This window comes from Schistocerca gregaria, chromosome 1, assembly GCF_023897955.1.
Source record: "Schistocerca gregaria isolate iqSchGreg1 chromosome 1, iqSchGreg1.2, whole genome shotgun sequence".
Taxonomy (NCBI): Eukaryota; Metazoa; Arthropoda; class Insecta; order Orthoptera; family Acrididae; genus Schistocerca; species Schistocerca gregaria.
This window is the reverse complement of record NC_064920.1, coordinates 791,044,273-791,064,850: the sequence shown is the minus strand read 5'-3', so window position 1 is coordinate 791,064,850 and position 20,578 is coordinate 791,044,273. Positions and strand designations below refer to the sequence as shown.

Here is a 20,578-nt window from a genome sequence, read left to right as displayed (position 1 = left end):
CAGTAGTGTATATTTTGCTGGATTGGTAGAGATCGCTCTTATCACACGAACGTGTCGATGTGTCTGCGGAAAAAAATGTGAAGCACCCACAAAATATGGTCAGTTGAAATGTACGGGGGCCGTTGAATGAGTATGTAACACTTTTTTCCTGACAGTAGATTGGTTTTCTTTAGCATTCCAATACATTACATTAGTCTTCACCCTTTTGGCTACAAAACCTTATTTTTCGCCATAATCTCCGTTCAGTGCCGCAACCTTACGCCCCCTTACTGGGAGGACCTGTACTCCTGCGTGGTACCATTCTACTAGTCCACGAGGGAGCCAAAGTCTTGCTGCATCAATCGCCTTCCCATAATCTTCATACCGCGGAGTGCATCCTTCATTGGGCTAGACAAATGGAAGTTGGGTAACGCTAGATTTGGACTCTAGGATGGATGAGCAAGAAGTCTTGTGAGCTCCACTCTGGTACAGAGATTTGTGTGAGGACTTGCGTTGTCATGGAGAATCAGAAGTTCGTTTGCGTTTTTCTGGCAACGAACACGCTGAACTCGTTTCCTCAATTTCCTGAGAGTAACACAATACACTTCAGAGTTGATCGTTGCACCATGAGGGAGGACGTCAAGCAGATCGTTGCATCATGACGAAGGACATCAAAAAGAATAACCCCTTGAGAGTGCCGGAGGACCGTCACCGTGGCCTTACCGGCTGAGGGTGCCTCTTTGAACTTGTTATTCAGAGGAGAGTATGCGTGGCGCCACTCCATGGATTGCCAATTTGTTTCTGGTTCGAAGTGATGAACCCATATTTCACCGCCGTGCTGTGCCGATGTTTGACAAAAAAATTGTCACCTCGAGCCTCGTAACTTCCAAGCAATTCCTCACAGATGGCCTTTCGTTGCTCTTTATTGTCTTGTGTTAGGCGGCGAGGAAACCAGCGTGCACACACAAGTACCTCAATTGATGGACTAGTATGTCAGCACTCCCAACAGTGACGTCCAGTGTATCAGCGACGTGTTAAAGTGTGATAAGTCGATCACCTCGAATGAGTGTGCCTGCGTGTTGCGACATTGGAGGAGAGACATCTAAGAGCTGCAAGATGGCACGCGGAGATCTGATAGGTTTGCTTGACTTTGTTACGATGATTATAGACAACTCGCCCAACGACTTGCCTTGCTTTTGTTCACTACCAGGTTTCAGTACACATTCTGCAAACTCCTGCCAATATCTGCGAATTCAATGACAGCTCTCTGCTTGGAATGCACTTTCTTTACCGACGCCATTTTGAAAGGCACATGTAGCGCCGCCACTTATCGGAACTTCAAGAAACTGAAGCGGCAGTATTCCACGATCTCCCACAGGAAATTCCGCGTTATTTCAATAGAAACTGGCCGAGAAAAAATGTGTTGCACACACTGAACGCCCCTCGTACCTTGGTACACGTGCACATCAGTGGTGAGTATGTAAATGATTAGAGTTGCATTTCTCTTTCACTAATAAAACAGCTACCAGAGTGCACTCTGGTGTTGTCTGTGTTTTGTGTTGTTACCAGGTTTGGTACGGTGTTTAAGGGGCTGAACGCTGTCAGATGTTGAGTGATCGTTATGAAAGGCATATGAATGTCATGTACTCGTGTGAGACTGTCTTATTAGCAGGTTACCGTTTCAAAGGAGCATCCATTTGGGTGGCTGGTCGAATCGCAGAATATTCAGATTTTTGTCTCATTCGGATGTGACAGTGGCCCGAGAGGTTATCCCCGTTAAGAACCTTCTGACACTTTTCGCACAATATTGTAAGAGCTTATTTGAAATGTAATTGAATTACATCCGTAACAAGGACGATTCTTCAAGTTTTACTATAAGTGATACCGAAATCCTTGCGGCAGTGATTAGAAATAGTATTGTGCGGTTGCTCGACAGAAAAATGGAGAACACACTATGAATAACTGATTCCACAAAAACCTGCCTACGGGCAGATCACTGAAGATGGCGATGACTTGAAAATGAATATGAACAGTCACAACCACAGTAAACACTTTTATTAATTATCAAAAAAGCTTATTGCCGTTGTGACTAAATATTTATTTTTTGGTAAAAAATAAACCGTGTACTCCAGATAGGCAAGATTTCAAAAATTACGATGACTTAAACTGATATATTCCATCCTGTTCTGGCTGTTTTAGTTCTTTGAGAAATGCATCTTTATGAAGTGTTAAAAGGGTTCACATGGCTCTAGGTACTTTGGTACTTAACATCTGAGGTCATCAGTCCCCTAAACTTAGAACTACTTAAACCTAACTAACCTAAGGACAGCACACAAACACATGCCCGAGGCACGATTCGAATCTGCGACGGTAGCAGCCGCTTGGTTCCGTACTGAAGCGCCTAGAACCACTCGGCCACCTAGGCTGGCGTTAAGTGTTATATATGTTACAAATTCTCTCTGGAAAAATGCAGCTTTGTTGTGAAGGCAGCTGTCGTAGATAGCTGTTTATAAACTTTGTAAATCATCTTTTAGTTAGACAAATCATCTTTTAGTTAGCCAATTGCAAATTTTTAATGCCCCTCTTCTAGATTGATATCCATGTACGAACTATTATTTGTCTTCTAAGAGTCACAAAGAGTTACGGACAACATGACAACGAGTGACTGTACAGCTAAACGCAGAATACGTTTAGTTCCTTGTGACCAGCACTAGCAATCGGTCTTTTATATATACTGATGCGTTAAAGAAACTGATATAGGCTTGCGTATTAAAATACAGAGAAACGTAAATAGGCAGAATACAGCGCAGCGGTCGCCAGCGTCTATATAAGACAAGTGTCTGGCGCAGTTATTATATCGGTTCGTGCAGCTACAATGACAGGTTATCAAGGTTTAAGTGAGTTTAAACGTGATGTTATAGTCGGCGCATGAGCGACGGGACACAACATCTCCGAGGTAGCGATGAAGTGCGGATCTTCCAGTACAACCACTTCACGAGTGTACCGTAATTATCAGGAATCCTGTAAAACATCAGTTCTCCGACATCGCTGCGGCCGGAAAACGATCCTGCAATAACGGGATCAACGACGACTGAAGAGAGTCGTTCAACGTGACAGAAGAGCAACCCTTCCGCAAACTGCTGCAGATTTCAATGATGGGCCAACAACAACAGTCAGTGTGCGAACCATTCAACGAAACACCCTCGATATGGGCTTTTGAAGCCGAAGGCCCACTCGTTTACCTTGATGGCTGCAAGACACTCCTGGACCCGTCAACACCGACACTGGACTGTTGATGGCTTGGAACACGTTGCCTGCTTGGGCGAGCCTCGTTTCAAATTGTATCAAGCGGATGGACGTGTGCGGCTATGGAGACAAACTCATGGATCCATGGACCCTGCATGTCTGCAGTGCAATGGTCAAACTGGTGGAAGCTCTGTAATTGTGTGTGGCGTATGTGTTGGAGTGATAAGGGACCCCTGATACTCTAGATACGACTCTGACAGCTGACACGTACGTAAACATCCTGCCTGATCACTGCATCCCTCATGGCCATTGTGAATTCCGACGGACTTTGGCATTTCCAGCAGGACAATGCGACGCCCTACACGTCCAGAATTGAGTCCATGCCACGTTGTGTTGGTTTGCGACACTTCTGCGTGCTCGCGGGCGCCGTACACGATATTAGCAGGTGTACCAGTTTCATTGTCGTCAAAAGGGTACGACGCACCACACAAAGGAAGACACGTTTGTCACTCTCATCTCATACAACGGGTTCGTCTGTTCTTTTAAATTCAGTTCTGATTTAACATAGCCAGTAAGTGTTTCCATTGCATCGTGGTCAGATGTTCCCCATCACTGCCTCGCTACAGTAAACATCTATCTCATACTTACGACCCTGCGATCGTAACGTTAGGGGCTGGTCGGAGTGCTCCGCCGAGAAGCGACGAGGGAGTGGGTGGAGACCGCGGGGCAGACATCTGCCTTAACAACAGGGCCGCTGCTCGAGCTTTAGGGCCACTAAAGGGCGGCGGCAGGGTGGAGCATTTTACGCAGGGCGTCTCCTCGCCAGGCTACATCACCACGCTGTGCTTTGCACTCGCGGAGGATGGAGCGTCAATGCAGTGCACAACTCCTACGCCTTACAAGCGTTCGCAGTAACTACTAGGAACACAGTCGCGAGGAACATACAATGGAAAATTTTGTACGTGGCTGCACGTTCAGAGACCGTGAATAGTTACAAATGAAAGACAAACAGCCCTCGGTCACTATTTTTAACAATATCACCTGGTTTCAACACTGCTAGGAGTGTCTTCCTTAGAATTTAAATCAAAGAATGATCTATATTCTATAAAATGGTCACAGAATTATGACTAACAACGTATCATAGGGTATAAGTACGGAATCATCGTGAAAGACTGGCGGTACTTATATGTCATTTATAAAATAATAAATATGCCAAAAGGGCATTAGTCAGAAAGATATTTAAGATAAAGAAAACTGTGATGGCGAGCCACTAAGTGCTGCTCGTTACTTGCGTGATGCCCTTTTGGCATATTTATTATTTTATAAATGACATATAAGTGCTGTCAGTCTTTCCGTACTTATACTCTGTCATACATATTTAGTCATAAATCTGTGACCATGTTATAGAATATAGACCATTCTTTGTTTTAAATTCTGAGGGAGACACTCCTAGCAGTGTCGAAACCAGGTTAATTTGTTAAAAATAGTGACCGAGGGCTGATTTTATTTCAATTGTAGCTATTCACGGTCTCTGAACGTGCAGCCATGTACAAGATTTTGCGTTTAATCATTCTTCGACGGTCGCAATCCATCTTGAGTCCCATAAATACAGCAGACAGCAGCATCGCTGTTTTTTTGGGAATTTTGATGCCGGGTTATGTTCGGCTTACTGTCGTCCTTCCGTGCTTCATGGCACGCGGACCCGTGGTTTCTGCTTACCCGGCGAATCGCCAACTGCGTGATTATTGACAGACACGGAGTGTTCGGTCCCATACATGTCGCAGTTCAGTGTCGTCATTTAATACATCTAACCTCATCATATGGCTTCTAAACTACAAAACCGGTCTTTAATTAATTCGCAGGAGCAGCCAAATAATTATTACACTCAAGAGGCAAAGCAACTGGTACACCTGCCTATTATCATATAGGACCCCCGCGAGCACGCAGAAGTGCCGCAACACGACGTGACATCGACTCCACCAATCTCTGAAGCAGTGCTGCGGGGAATTAACACCGTGAATCCTGCAAGGCTGTCCCTAAATCCGTAGGAGCACGAGGGGGTGGAGATATCTTCTGAACAGCACGTTGCAAGGCACCCCAGATATCCAGATAAGCCCAATAATGTTCATGTCTGGGGATTTTTATGCCCAGCGGAAGTGTTTAAAATCAGAAGAGTGTTCCTGGAGCCATTCTGTAGCAATTCTGGACTTGTGGAGTGTCGCATTGTCCTGCTGGAATTCCCCGTCTCAATGCACAGTGGGCATGAATGGATGCATTGATCAGGCAGGATGCTTACGTACGTTTCACCTGTCGGAGTCGTATCTATACGTATCAGAGGTCCCATATTTCTCCAACTGCACAGACCCCACACCATTACAGAGTTTCCACCAGCTGACACGCAGGGCCCATGGATTCATGAGGTTGTCTCCATACCCTTACAAGTCCATCCGCTCGATACAATTTGAAACGAGACTCTTCCGACCAGGCAACATGTTTCCAGTCATCAGCTGTCTAGTGTCGGTGCTGACTGAGGCAGGTGAGGCATAAAGTTTTGTGTCGTGCAGTCATCAAGGGTACAAGAGTGGGCCTCCGGCTTCGAACGCCCATATCGACGATGTTTCGCTGAATGAATCGCACGCTGACAATTATTGATGGCCCAGCATTGAAATCTGCAGCAATTTGTGGAAAGGTTGCACTTCTGTCACGGTGAACTATTCTCTTTAGTCGTCGTTGATCCAGTTATTGCAAGATCTTTTCCACCCCGCAGCGTTGTCGGAAATTTGATATTTTGCCAGATTCCTGATATTCACGGTACACTCGTGAAATGGCCGTACTGGAAAATTCCCTACCTCAAAGCTATCTCGGAGATGCTGTATCCCATCGCTCGTACGCCGACTATAGCACCACGTCCAAACCCATCTTAAATCTTGACAACCTGCGATTGCAGCAGCAGTACCGATAAAACAACTCTGCCAGACACTTGTTGTCTTGAAACTTCCTGGCAGATTAAAACTGTATGCCAGACCGAGACTCGAACTGGGGACCTTTGCCTTTCGCGGGCAAGTGCTCTACCAACTGAGCTACCCAAGCATGACTCATGACCCGTCCTCACAGCTCACAGCTCGGTCCGCCACACAGTTTTAATCTGCCAGGAAGTTTCATATCAGCGCACACTCCGCTACAGAGTGAAAATATCATACTTGTCTCATATAGGCGTTGCCGACTGCAGCGCCGTATTCTGCCTATGTATTTGAATACGCATGCCTATACCAATTTCTTTGACGCTTCAGTGTGTTTCCCTTACAGCTAGTTGCTGGCGTACGCAGCGAGTGGTTAATAGTGGCGATGATCTTTGTCCGCAGCGAGCATCTTCCCGTCGCCGGGCTCGTACTGGAGCAACCCGGGCGCCAACCTGTACTCGAACATCGCGGCGGCGTCGGGCCACACGATGACGCACCACCCCGGCCACCTGGGCTCGTACCCGCACTACGCATGACCCGACCCGGCGTGGGGCCGCGAGTACCGCCGGCTCGCCATGTAGCCGGCCCCCGCCGCTGCCGCCGGCAGCACCCACTGCCACGCGCCGCCAGACGCGGCTCCAGACTCCGGCAGCCACCGCCGCCGGCAGCTGGACGGCCAGCTGGAGGCTCCGGAGGCGCCGCCCGCGCCCCTGCTGACAGACTGCGTCCAGCCGGCGCACCTGCCTCTGGGCATGCACATCATCGCCGGACTCGCGGGGAACGCCTTCTCGCCGACCGAGGCGGTGCCCGTGGCTAGAATGATGGCCGTCTCACAGACAGACGCCAAACTATGAAGCGACCGAGCCGCAGCCGCGCGCTGTGTACACCTGGCGGGACAGTCACCACCCGCCCCACAGTGGTTGGGACTATTCTCTGTGGTGCTTAATTACTCAACTACGTGTATTTTCCGTATAGGGCGACACTTTGAAGAGTGCCCGAAAGCGTAAGAAGGTCCATAACCTCAATGCGAAACCTAACACAGAGAAAGAAGTCATTGCATTATACTACTTGTCTAATACACCAAATTAATTTCCTGTACGTACTAAATCATTTCTAGGCGTAGTCGTCATGTCCTCCTAAAAGATTTTAGCTAACGCAGAGGACGGCACATTTTAAGCCGTAAGTCGACATTTTCCTTGTAATCAGATACGTAAAACTGTCTACGTATGCTAATTAAACTACTTAGGAACAATTCTTGGAGCCACTTACACTCTGCTCCTAGTCGTGAAATTTTCCTTATTCTGAACTTGAGTGACTGGTATAGCCCATTCATTGCAAGTAACAAATCACGAATATTTTAGCACTTTGTCCTATTATTTTGTAAAAATCAACTTCCAAACATCCATTTGTGGAAATTTATGTATATATCAGCAAAGCAGGTAGTCTCGTTTGTAAATCACGCCCAATACCAAACCAACTGATCCAATAACGCTGCTTGCAAAGTTCTTGTGTGCTTGCTGCTTTTTATGCATCAATAAATGGTAAATTATGTCATGCTTAAGAGTGTAGCTTACACGGGATCTCGAAGACAATACTCATTTTTATAGGATAAGCTATCTCCGTGCCCCACCTCGATTTTATGACAGTTCCTCTTATTGTTATACTGTAACAGAGGAATAATTTTTGAACTCTTAGAACGATCGAGGTATCTATAACAACGTCTCCACTTGGATGAAAATGGGAAATTGATTCAGTAATGTGCCATGTAGCTTTCTTTGCAACACGCACTGTAGTGCCTCATATTTGCCGTGCAGCACGTCTTTTAGGTGGACATGTTACCAAAACCGACATGAGCGAATTTTCCCATCGAATTCAGGTTGTTTGGTTTTCGCAAGTCTCTATATGTAATACCGTAATTAAAATAATTCAGTTACCTTAATGATACAAGAAAGTAGTAAACTGCAATGTAAACCCTACATCATTGTACTGGAGTTACAATACACTATTGTTGTAACAACTTCTACACCAAGTATTCGAATTCATAAACCAATGCAGTTTCTTCAGACTCTACCGAAACTCAGGAATTAATGGGTTTTCTTAAACACTATAAATCTGTGTAATTTACATCTGATGATCAACAGTGTAAATATTGTTTCCAGAAACTAGTTGCTATCGACATGTTTAAAATAACTGATCGAGTGAGACTAAAATTACCTAAATCTGACTTTGGGTTGATGCCTCCTGGTTTCACCCACATCGTATGCAACTGAAATGCAAACGTTAACCTAAGTTCAGTATAACTACGCGCACGTATGAGATTAGAACCTGTTTTGTATTATAATGCTGAGAAATGTACATACGTTCACGGTTATTTTGTGTAAAGAACATTTGTAACTGAGGTTATGTTGAACGGTATGACTGTATTACGATCTCCACACGACCCGAAGGGTATTGTAAAAGTGAAAATACTCTAGTCAAGTTGTGATATAGACACTGGTGCCGCACATTTCCTAAGAACATTACAATAATATTGTGGACGTGTGTGCTGTTACAGCGAGAAGAAATGTACTTTGTATCAGTGTTGTGATATTCTGTGTGTCTTGATCTTCCAGCTGTTTGTAGTGGCACTGCCAGTGAATCAATGGCATTCTAGTGACTTAATACCCTGTCTGTTCCACAAGTTCACTGTCACCCTACACACAAAAAGCTGCTTGTGTGAAAAAGTGTCTAGAAGGATCTCATTCATTGTCAACGCTAACTGTTGCCATGTATATATTATATATATATTTAGAGAAAAATTGTACATACATTCCGACAAATAGTCAGGAGCACACGAGCAAGTAAGACGGTCGTGTGTTCTTGATGTTGGGTCGTATCGGTGTTGTAGCGTGCTCATTGTTTGCCCTGTACCCAGTACCGTAAACACAGAAACCCCTCACGTCGCTTTTTGCGCATGCGCAGACCGCTAAAGAAAAGTAAATCCTCCATGGATACTTGTTACACGCCGATAGAATTGTGATGTAGATTTAAAACGAATCAAAGAAGGAATGTAAAACGAACGGGAGGGAAGTTCATTTCATATTCTAGTGACTCTCAGTAAATGTTTTTATTTAATGTAGGAGCAGTCAGTGAATGAAATGTCTCTGCGTCCTTCCAGACTGATGATAGCCAATCTTCCAGTGAGATTTCTGTTCGTCATTTGTTTTCAGGACTAATAGAATGAGTTATTCCTTGTATTTACCGCCAGAGACTGGACTGATATCTGACTGCTGTCTACATCCTCTTCTAGAAGCAGCTAGCCCTTTGTGATCTCATTTTTTATGATTTAATTGTAAACAATGTGTAACACTGAGTTACATCGTCGACACATTCCTGTCTTTCACTCTATTCTAGTCATCTAAATGCTTATTTTTTTAATTATTTGTTAACGGACGGCTGATAAATGGAAATGCGGTACAAATAAACACGAGCAAAAAACTTCATTTGTTAATCGTCTAACAATTTATGACTAGGTTGAAGATGATAAAGTACATGTCGTCTGTATGAGGACGTACTGTATCATCGCACCACTGAAACACCGTTTTCGTGGTAGTATCCTGATTAATCACGGAAACCTGAAGTTGAGTTGTTGAGATTTTATTTAGTCCCAGTCATGTCAAACCTTACGTCGAACGCCTCACCTTTTGTGGTTTATTTTTATGCACTACCTTCCGATTAAGCGCCCTATTTTTAAAATTCGTTTAAAATAAAACAATATAGATTCGATAACCATTTGCCAAGGTATGTCGCTACTTCTTCACCACGTAGGTCCTGCTACTAAACTCACCTCCTTTCGCTCCTTTGACATTCATGTCGTACCTGAAGGGAAATTAAGAGTCAGTAACAGCTTCTACTGACATTTTTGGTTTGCAGCAAATGACCCTGGAGGAAGAAAGGTATTGGGCATTTGATAACTGATTTTTATTACCGATTTTCTAGTAAAGCGTCCTTGTCGTATCCGGGCAAAATTTAATCGGCAGTTGCTCTCCCATTAGACGGAGAGCTCTTTTGAAGCATCTGCATATCGTCATACCTTTCAACTCACAGTCTTATCATATTTCAGAAAAGTACCGGAAAGTACGCTAAGAAAAAGGTTTTTGCTAACGGAGACTCCTTTTGCCAAAATATATATTTTGGCAGTCGGCACCCACAATATTGTTATTTTGCGCGTGACGCTGTAACTAGAGTCCCGTAACATACGAGACGTTTCACTGCGTTGCAGAAAGAAAACTTCTCTCTACTTAGGAGTGTGTCACTGGCATGATCCTTCCTGAAATATTTAGAGTTTATGCAAAAGTAGGATTTGAGCCCACTCTCAACCTGTCAAGTGAAATCTTCTATAAGAGTTTTATCCTAAAGTGAACGTTGCGATCATGGTTTACGGAGCTTTAATCTATCGGGTGGCTGATTTAATTTGGTAATAGTTTGGTAGTCCCGTCCGTAAGTACATCGACATGAATGTTAAGTGTCAGAGTAAGAGTTTTTGGCAGCTATTTCACAAATGACATGTACAGGCCGTCCATTTATTTTTACACAAGACACATTTTCACATAAATACTGAAAAATGATTCAAAACTACTAATAGAGTTTCTTGTCCTTATGAGGTGGCTGTAAGTAGCTATAGTTAGTTCTCGCAACGACGTATGAAGTCTTAGACCACGTTCGTGTCACTGAAGACGTGAAACGGTGACTGCTGAGAAGACGAAACTGTTCCTTTATAATAAAGTCTAAAGTCACAGCACGTTCGATCACATTAACGCGTCGTAAGGCTTTCTTCTTTTAGTCAGTATACAAAAAGCTGCAGTCACTTATCAGAGAACGTGAACAATTAGCGGAAGCAGCCATGATAGCAGCCATACACCGAAATTTCCACTATTTAGGTTTTTGTTGGCAGCACCAGCTCAGACACGGTGTACTCGGCGGGCTTTTGCAAGGTAAGATGTTTTAATAAAAGAGAACACGGTGTTAAGCACTTCTTATGCAGTAGAACATAAAGGTATCAAAAACAATAGTGGATTATCACGTGTATAGAATTTACTGTAAGTGAATGTACTTTCTATTCGCTAAGTTTCGAAAACCAATGCTACAAATCGATGGTGACATTTCGAAGCTCCAGTCTTTGCTATTTCAGCGAAGGAGTGAAAGGTTACTTTCTGTAACACTGAGCCTCTACCTACAGAAATCAATACTTGTGAGGCTCACTCCAACTGGAGCGTTTCGTCACCTGTATTTGCAATGGTGTTCTGTCAACCTCAGTCACGTATTCGCGATATATCAGTGCTTTCCTTTTTTTAAAAAATGGTTCCTTTGAAAGTAGACAGTGTTCTCTTTGTGGATGCGGTTTGCTGGCCATTCGCTTTCATTACCTCGCGTCACAAGTTTCGCCCCCGCGATGGCGTCGCGTGTCAGAACGATCGGCCGCGTGTTTGCCCAGGCCCGCGATGTGGGATGCGGGATGCGGGATGTGGCCGGTAGGCGCCGCGACCGCGACACGCTGTTGCGGCTTCCGCCGGCCGGATCGGCGCGTTAAAGCTCCGCGGAAATCGCCGGCCGCCCACACATCACATCACTGCGCCCGTGTCCGCTGTCCGGGCTGCCCGCTTCTTCAAACCCTTCACACGGATTACAGCTCTGTCCAGTGGAGGTCCGTAGTTAACAACTGCCAAATACACAGTGTCTACGTGCATAGCCTACCAGTAAAAATTCGATACGTAACAGGTTTACGTTAATTTCCTGTCTTCACTCTTTTTCTCTTTATTGCACAGGTTTGTGATCCCTGCAACTTTTTCCCCAATCTGTACAAGTCTCTTTACCCCCTCATCCTCCATACCTTGGCCTCACCAATGAACTTCCTTCTTCCCCTCATTGTTTTATCTTTCCATTTTACAAATAAGGCGATGCGTTCTGGTGGTTAGGGCAAGAGCATGAATTATTTATCGTAGCGTTCCACTTGCGCTGGCTTCTGTAAGTTGCTCCCCATACGAGGGGCACTCACAGATATTTGATTATCAAGTCAACAAAATATTTAGGCAATTATATTTTTGTTTATATGCAGAAACAAATCACAATTCCTCGTACTCATTAAAATTCCCGCGACATAATGCCGTTTTACGCCGCTAGAGGAACGAAACCAACATGGTGCTGCCCATCAATAGGGTGATGTATCGTTATCATTATCTCCTTTCAAGGGTTAGGTGTTGTAATCACTTTTGTCTATCATCCATCCATCTCTTAGGAGGTCTACACAATTCTCTCTTTCCAGGCGACCGATAATTTATTATCGTTTTGGCAATCTGTTTTCTATCATTCTATCATCATAGCCCTCCCATTTCATTCTATTCTGTATTGTCATTAACGGAAATGATTTTTAAATCTGATCTTATTGTTTCATTCCTTATTTTATCCATTTTATCACAGCCTCTTACCTATCTCATAAAATTCATCTTTGCTGCTTGTATACACCATTTTTCTTTTTCTGTTACCGGTGGTGTATCGCCTGCTAATTCGTCTTTGGCGGCTGTGGAAATGCTGTAACCCTGTCGGGGCAATCCAGATGACTTCTTTATCCGTTTGGTTTGGCCTGCCACAGTTCTAGCATCTCCGCTCGATTCAGGGGATAACAAAGTGTGCCGCGAATGCTGACCTGTTCCTGCAAATAAAGTAACAGCTGATAACGTAACTTTATTTTCTCGAGGTAGTAATTATAAATTTGACTATCCGTCACATATCATTCCCGGCCAATAAGACTCTTCAACAGCCACAAAACAAAAGCTTTCTTTCACTCTCACTGGGTGAGAACATTCGAAGTTAACCAGTTTCTCTCACTAGCTTCTATTTTCTAAGCTTGAGATACTTTACTCTTTAGTGTTCGTACGTTTCTCTTACACAATACTGTAAAACAGTCTAAATATCTGTCACTGGAAACTTCAGCCAATTTCCCTTAAAGCCTCACCGCAGCCTTTTGTTTGCATTCTGTCTGACTATTTATGTCGTTATTCTTACAGGTTTTATCCACTTGCCACATCTTTAATGAATCAGGTGATACATTTTCATCTAACGTGACAACCGCACTTTATTCCACACGTTGCCTCTACTATCACCAAAAAAGCCATTTATTTTACGTTAGCCACCTTCTGAAATTTCCAACTGCCGTATTTTCTAAATTCTATCTATTGTCGAACTCTTTTGTTGTCTATAGTCCCTCACAAGTGACAACCATTCTGATTCGCTTACCTCCTCGGATTCTTTACGGATCTTCACCATCAACCATGACCGAGTTATTTGCAAAAAAAAAAAAAAGAAAAAAAAGCCAAAGAACTCAGAGTATTGTTATTGTGGTCTTCAGTCCAAAGACTACTTTGATGCGACTCATCCCGCTATTCTATCTCGTGGAAGAATTTTAGCTCCGAATAACTACTACAATTAACACCCTATTGAACGTACAATATTCGTCTCTTGCTCTCACCCTGCAATTTTTACCGCTCCCCTCCCCTCCCAGGACCACACACACACACACACACACACACATTTCTCCCCAATACTAAATTGATGATTCCTTGATGTCTGAGAATGAGTTATATTAACGAATCCCTCCTTTTAGTCAAATGATACAACATTTTTTTTATCTCCAATTTATTCAGTACCTTGTCGTTAGTCACACAATATACCTTCTAATCTTCAGCATTTTTCTGTAGCGTCACCTTCCAATAGCTTATATTCTCCCTACACACCAGACAAATACTTTGTGAAAAAGACTTACAAACACTTACATTTACATGCGCTATTAAAAATTGTTCTTCTTCAGAAACGCTTTTCTTGCCTTTGCCGTTTACATCCTCCATACTTCGGGCATCATCAGTTATTTTATTGTTCACGTTGTAAAAGTCTTGCAATACTTTTAGTGTGCCATTTCCTAATGTAATTCCGTCAGCACCGCCTGACGTAACTCGACTACATACCCTTATCCTTGTTTTGCTTTTGTTAACGTTCATCTTATATCCGCCGTTCAAGACACGATCCATTCGGCTCAGCTGCATTCCTAAATCCTTTGCTGTCTTTGACATCTTTACAACACCGTCAGCAAACCTCAAAGTTTTTATTTCTTCTTTGCGGACTTTAATTCCTTCTCCAAATATTTCTTTGGCTTCCTTTACTGTATGCCCAATGTACAGTCCCCATACTAGCATCAAATCAGCAGACCGTTTCGCGTACGTAATCATTTGTGGTGCAAGCGGAGTTATTTTATTTGTCTGTAATTTAGGTGCCGCATTTCCATTTAGTCTCGATTGCGGTCAGTATCCTGCATCGTATTGAGTTCCTCGTGTTTATCTGATAATAGCCAAAGAAGCATTACAGTCATTAGTTTGTCTCTTCAGTATTATATGCTATACTCCAGTGTGATTTGCCCGTCTCAAGTGTTGTGCAGCGATTACGCACGCCTCCTCACAGAGGCGTGTGTCTGGACCCTGCAGTTTCTCCTGAAGATGAGAACGGTGGGGGTCGCTGCAACTGCGAATACTGGCGAGACGTAAGCTGGCAGCAGCGTCGCATGACTACTGTTCTGTCCACGGGGAGGCGGGCGAAGGACAGCAGGCCAGCGGGCGCCCGCGGGTAGTAGGTGTCTGCTGCAGCGGGTTCCCGAGGGTAGCAGGTGTCTGCTGCAGCAGAGCGCCGGGGCGCTGCCAGCCAAGACGCCGCTGCCCGCTGTCTGCACGACTCAGGTCACGCGGTGGCCTCAACCGGCGTATACGCTGTACATAACCCAATAGTATCTTTGTGATTTTTAATGTGTAAATGTTATGTATATGCTGTTAACCAAAGAAATTGGCATAGAAATAACCATAAAAAACCAGCATTATTTGGTTTTGTAAAATACAGTGTGTTTTATTTACTTAACCGTGTTTTATTTGAACGTTATCCTACTTCCACATTACTATAGACAAACATGAAACTACGAAACTGTAGTAAAGCTGTCTTCCTTTTTCCTATGATTCATCTAATACCAGGTGTGCAAAAAGAACAAATAGAAACAAAGCCTTGTGAGATACCTGGAGAGTACTCAGTATTGTAGAACACTCAGTATAATGTCGTTTATTGAAACTGAACTACACTTCTCGAACAATCACTATATACACACAAAAACAAATAACTTGTAGACGACCATTCATCAGGAGCGTCGGTGAGGTGCGCCAGAGCTGGTCCTAGCTCGGCGAGGAACTGGCTGTACTGCTGCTGCGCTGGCCTTATAAAGCCGGTGGAGCCTGGCGGAGTACTCCAACTTTCCCTGTATCTGTGAGGCGACTTCTGCAGTAAAAGGTTCGCATTAGTCTCTAGCAAGTTCTGTTTGTTTTGAAGAAATGTTTTCCTCTTGCTTTCGCCTGCAAGTGCTTGTATATGTTATATCGTGCACCGGTGTGTCTTGAGTGTAGTCTGCCTGGCAGGGGTCGTTTGTGGCAGACGTAACAATACCAACAAATACTTTTATTGAAATAAAGTGAACAAAATGCAATTTACTGTAAAAGCTTCCATCAATGGATTATGATAAAAAATGGCTCTAAGCACAATGGGACTTAACATCTGAGGTCATCACTCTCCTAGACTTGGAACTATTGAAACCTAAGTAATCTAAGGACATCACACACACCATGCCAGAGGCAGGATTCGAGCCTGCAACAGTAGCAGCAGCGCGGTTCCGAACTGAAGCACCTGGAACCGCTCGGCCACATCGGCCGGCTGGATTTTGATGAATACATCACTCAGATGGGGGCTTCCATTGTTGATACACTGATTGAACCTCCCTCGGAAGTTTTCCACGACTCTGCGAGTCATCTCGGGTTGAATGGCAGCAACCGCATTTGTTATTGCTTTCTTAAGAGCTTCTAGGGCTATGAGGCAATACTGAAACGTCTTGGACGTTAGATGACTCCACAGGAAAAAGTCGCGAGGTGACAAGTCGGGTGAGCGTGGAGGCAACACGATATCATCTCGGAAGGACACAACGTGCCTAGGAAACAAATCTATCAGGATTTTAAGTGAAGGACAAGGTGTGTGGGGTGTTGCACTATATCCCTAAAGCCCAAAGTTTTCCGCACCCTGTTCATAAATAATATCACGCACCTTTTGGCCGGAGAAAATTTTGCAACGTCGCACAATAACGGTTGCTATTCACTGTAACTGTCACACCGTCTCCTTAAGGGAAGTAGGGACCCAACACACCAGACGATAACAATTGGACATCACACTGTTACTTTCTGCCTATGAAGTGGCCACTGCTGATAATTTCGGGGGTTGTTTTCAGACCAGTATATGAAATTTTGTTTATTTACTGCACTAGAAAGATGAAAATTGGTTTCGTCTGTAAAGAGATTAAGATCTGTCCAGCGCACTTTTCGAAGAATGTCTTGGAATAATCTCGTTTGGGTTTCAAAGTCCCTGTCACTCAATTCTTGAGTCATCACAGCCTTATAAGGATAAATCTTTAAATCTCGCTAAAGAATTCTGCGAGCACTTCGTTCCGATAAGTGTAGGGCTGTCGCGCGCTTTCGTGCTGAGCGCCGTGTAAATTACTGTACTGAATGCATTACTGAAGGCACATTTTCCGGTCCTGTTGCAAAGCGATGGCGGCCAGGAGGTATCGGTTTTAAAGCAGAACCCTTCTCTAAAATAACGGATCCGTACGTAAATCATTTTCTTATGCCTAACAGGGTCATATTGACCAAGCGCAAAGTGGACGCGGAAATATAGCTCCGTTGCTATTGGTGATCCGCGATTTTTAATGAACTCCTTGACTACGTAGGCACGATGCTTACCTGATAAAGCCGCGGCTGGCACTGACAATGGTACATGCATAGCAACTGAATCACACAACTCGCACCACTCTACACCATTCCTTCGCATAGCTGTGTGGTTTCAAAATTTAGCGGACCCTATTCAATTGTAATTCTGTCAGAGACAGCAAAGGACTTGGAAGAGCAGTTGAATGGAATGGACAGTGTCTTTAAAGGAGGTTATAAGATGAACATCAACAAAAGCAAAACAAGGATAATGGAATATAGTCAAATTAAGTCGGGTGATGCTGAGGGAATTAGTTTAGGAAATGAGACACTTAAAGTGGTAAAGGAGTTTTGCTATTTGGGGAGCAAAATAACTATGATGGTCGAAGTAGGATATAAAATGTAGACTGGCAATGGCAAGGGAAGCGTTTCTGAAGAAGAGCAATTTGTTAACATCGAGTATAGATTTAAGTGTCAGGAAGTCGTTTCTGAAAGTATTTGTATGGGGTGTAGCCATGTATGGAAGTGAAACATGAACGATAAATAGTTTGGACAAGAAGCGAATAGAAGCTTTCGAAATGTGGTGCTACAGAAGAATGCTGAAGATTAGATGGGTAGATCACATAACTAATGAGGAAGTATTGAATAGGATTGGGGAAAAGAGAAGTTTGTGGCACAACTTGACCAGAAGACATGTTCTGAGGCATCAAGGGATCACCAATTTAGTACTGGAGGGCAGCGTGGAGGGTAAAAATCGTAGAGGGAGACCAAAAGATGAATACACTAAGCAGATTCAGAACGATGTAGGTTGCAGTAGGTACTGGGAGATGAAGAAGCTTGCACAGGACAGAGTAGCATGGAGAGCTGCATCAAACTAGTCTCAGGACTGAAGACCACAACAACAACAACATTCAAGTCCAGTTACGTATTACGTAAAACAGTTTTTTTTATTTTTATTTACTTTTATATTTGATAAATTAAGGTCATGTTCCCTTTTATTACATCTTAACAAGCCATCTTTCACATAATTCTACCAACATAATTGAACATTTGAAAAAACTCATACACGAAACTCTGTCAGTTGCTAAGACGAATCCTTCAATTTTGATACGAGTTTCAAAAATAAAGGGTGATCCTCAGCCACCTTCCAAATTCAGTACCAAAAAGTTCACTCTTAACAAATAAGGGTGACAGACATAGTAAGCAGAGTGAACAAATTATTAGTCATACCCCACACCCAAAAGACACCACGCTAATATCGGATAACACAGACTCCAGCCTTGATACTGGACACACTTTTGCGAGGAAGGGCGCCCATAAGTTTGTTTAGGTATGCCATGTCCAGCTGAAGCCACTCACACAGGGGTCGGAAAAAAATATGGGAACGTCGCAAGAATTGCGTGATTGAACATAATCGCATATTCTAGCCAAACCTGCACTTTGCACTGTTGTATGTGTCTTCGAACGGGTCCTGCGAAATGTCCTCAGTACGTTGCAAATGTCAGTCAAGACTGTTCTACGTAGTGGTGAGTACATTATTTCGAAGTTAACTGAGTTCGAGCATGGGCAAATTATTTGTGCTTGTGTGGTGGGTGCTTCCGTAACCTAGGTAGTCGAAGAACATGCTGTTTCAAAAGGCAGCGTATCAAAGATTTACATCAAATATAGGAAAAGCGGAAAAACATCATCCACTAAACCACAACACGGACGAATGTGTGTGCTGACTGATCGTGACAAACAGTCATTCAAGGGGATTGTAACGAAAAGCAGCTGCAAAAGTTGCTGTAGATCCGAATGTCGCACTCCCGAATAGTGTCAGCACGAAGGCAACACGAAGGGGCCTCCATAAGCCGGATCTTGCACAGCGAGACGGGATTCCGAAACTGCTCATCAGTTATGTAAAGGGCCGTGGTGCCGAAGCGATAAAACCTGGACTACAGATAAATGGAAGAAAGTCATTTGATCAGGTGAGTCATGTTTCACACTGTTTACAACTTCTTGCCGAGTTTACGTACAGAGAAAGAAATATTGCAGGGGTTCGGTGATGTTTTGGGCAGCCATATCGTAGTATTCTATGGGACCCTTGGTTGCACTGAAGCAACGCATTACTGCCAAGGATTGTGTGACGATATTTGCTGATCAGCTCCATATCGTGGAACAATATTTGCCCCTCAGTGGTGATGCTGTGTTCTATGTAAGACAAGCTCACGACTGGTTTTGTGAGCACGAGACGAATTGTCGCATCTCCTCTGGCCATCACTATCAGTAGCTCTCAATATTATTGGGCCTTTCTGGTCTACAATGGAGAAATGAGTGAGTGATCGCTATTCACCTCCATCATCGATACCTGAACTTTCCACTGTTTTCCAGATAGTATGGTATAACAATCGCGTGAAAACCATACAACCCCTATCTTTGTAAATTTCGAGGCCAGTGGAAGCTATTTTGAATTCCAACGGTTTTTCTACACCGTAGTAGTCTTGGTAATGTGCTTTTTTATGTGATTCCCTGTTTTTGTCCAACTCCTGTGTATGACTGGATCCCGTAGAGCTGCAACTGCGAGAGGTTGAGTGCAACGTTTCACTTGCTGCTCAGACGAGTTCCAGACATTTCTGTGCGATTAATATCGGGTGTTTTATGAGGCCAGGGCGCTCGGAAAACCAGGGATGTAACTTTGAATTACTGTGAACACGGTTGGAAGATGGGAATCCCTACAGCCTGCTTGTCAGGAGTATGTCGAAGAAAGTGCAGCACTTAGTGGTCGAAAATATTGAAATAAAAATCCAAGTTCATGTTCACGGTAACCTGATGTATGGGCCCATACCGGCAACGTCACTGAAGAACCTCCAACCTGTGCTGTGACCTTTAGACGCTGTGGCTTAAAGGCCTTCGTGGGCCGTCGCTGCACTCGACGCTTTCCATAACCTGAAAAGAGATAAAATCATGACTTGTCCGACCACCCCACTCGCCTCCAGTCAGCTGTTATCCACTTTCTGTGTTGTTTCGTCCACTGTAGACGTACAACTTCACGTTCTGCTGTCAGGAATGGCATTCTGCGAGATATCCAATTAAAAATACCCATCACATGCAGTTCCCTTCGCATTGACCGCTCAGAAACTAAGATGGACCGACGTTCACTGAAAACAGGAATTCGTGATGAGTTTTCAACCGATTTTCGTTGACAAGTCGAGACACTCTTTCCTGGATCCTGTCAGTTAAGACACTTTTATCAGCAGTGTCACATTGCTACCCGTAGTACACCATTCCTTGAAGAGACAGTGTACGGTCCACGTCGATACATCAAAACATCGTGCAGCTTCATTCAGAGTGTGGTTACGGACACGTTTAGGAACGGTAGCTCCTTTCTCATATTCTGTCTCGTAGCCACTCCAGCACATTTTACTGTGTTCATTCCATGGCGCCAACTAGTGCGTATACCAATTCATCCCCATGACTTTTGCCAGATATGGAAAGTAAGACGACCATCCGTTAACAGTACCCTCAACGGCGTCCCGAAGTTACAAGAGTGCTGTTTTAAGGAGATGACTAATATTTGTCCGGTGCAGTCGTATTAGGTATTAA

The 20,578-nt window shown here is 43.9% G+C and overlaps 1 protein-coding gene across 2 annotated transcripts in view; it reads left to right on the top strand.

The window, feature by feature from the left end:
- The window catches only part of LOC126269699 (transcriptional regulator ERG homolog), a 291,748-nt gene extending 276,642 nt beyond the window's left edge, over positions 1–15,106 (top strand). For both annotated transcript variants that reach the window (XM_049974012.1, XM_049974011.1), the window contains one exon: positions 6,588–15,106. In XM_049974012.1, the coding sequence (XP_049829969.1) occupies positions 6,588–6,721 (134 nt within the window). In that variant the 3' untranslated portion in view covers positions 6,722–15,106. The remainder of the gene's footprint in view (positions 1–6,587) is intronic.
- The last annotated feature ends 5,472 nt before the right edge of the window (positions 15,107–20,578 follow it).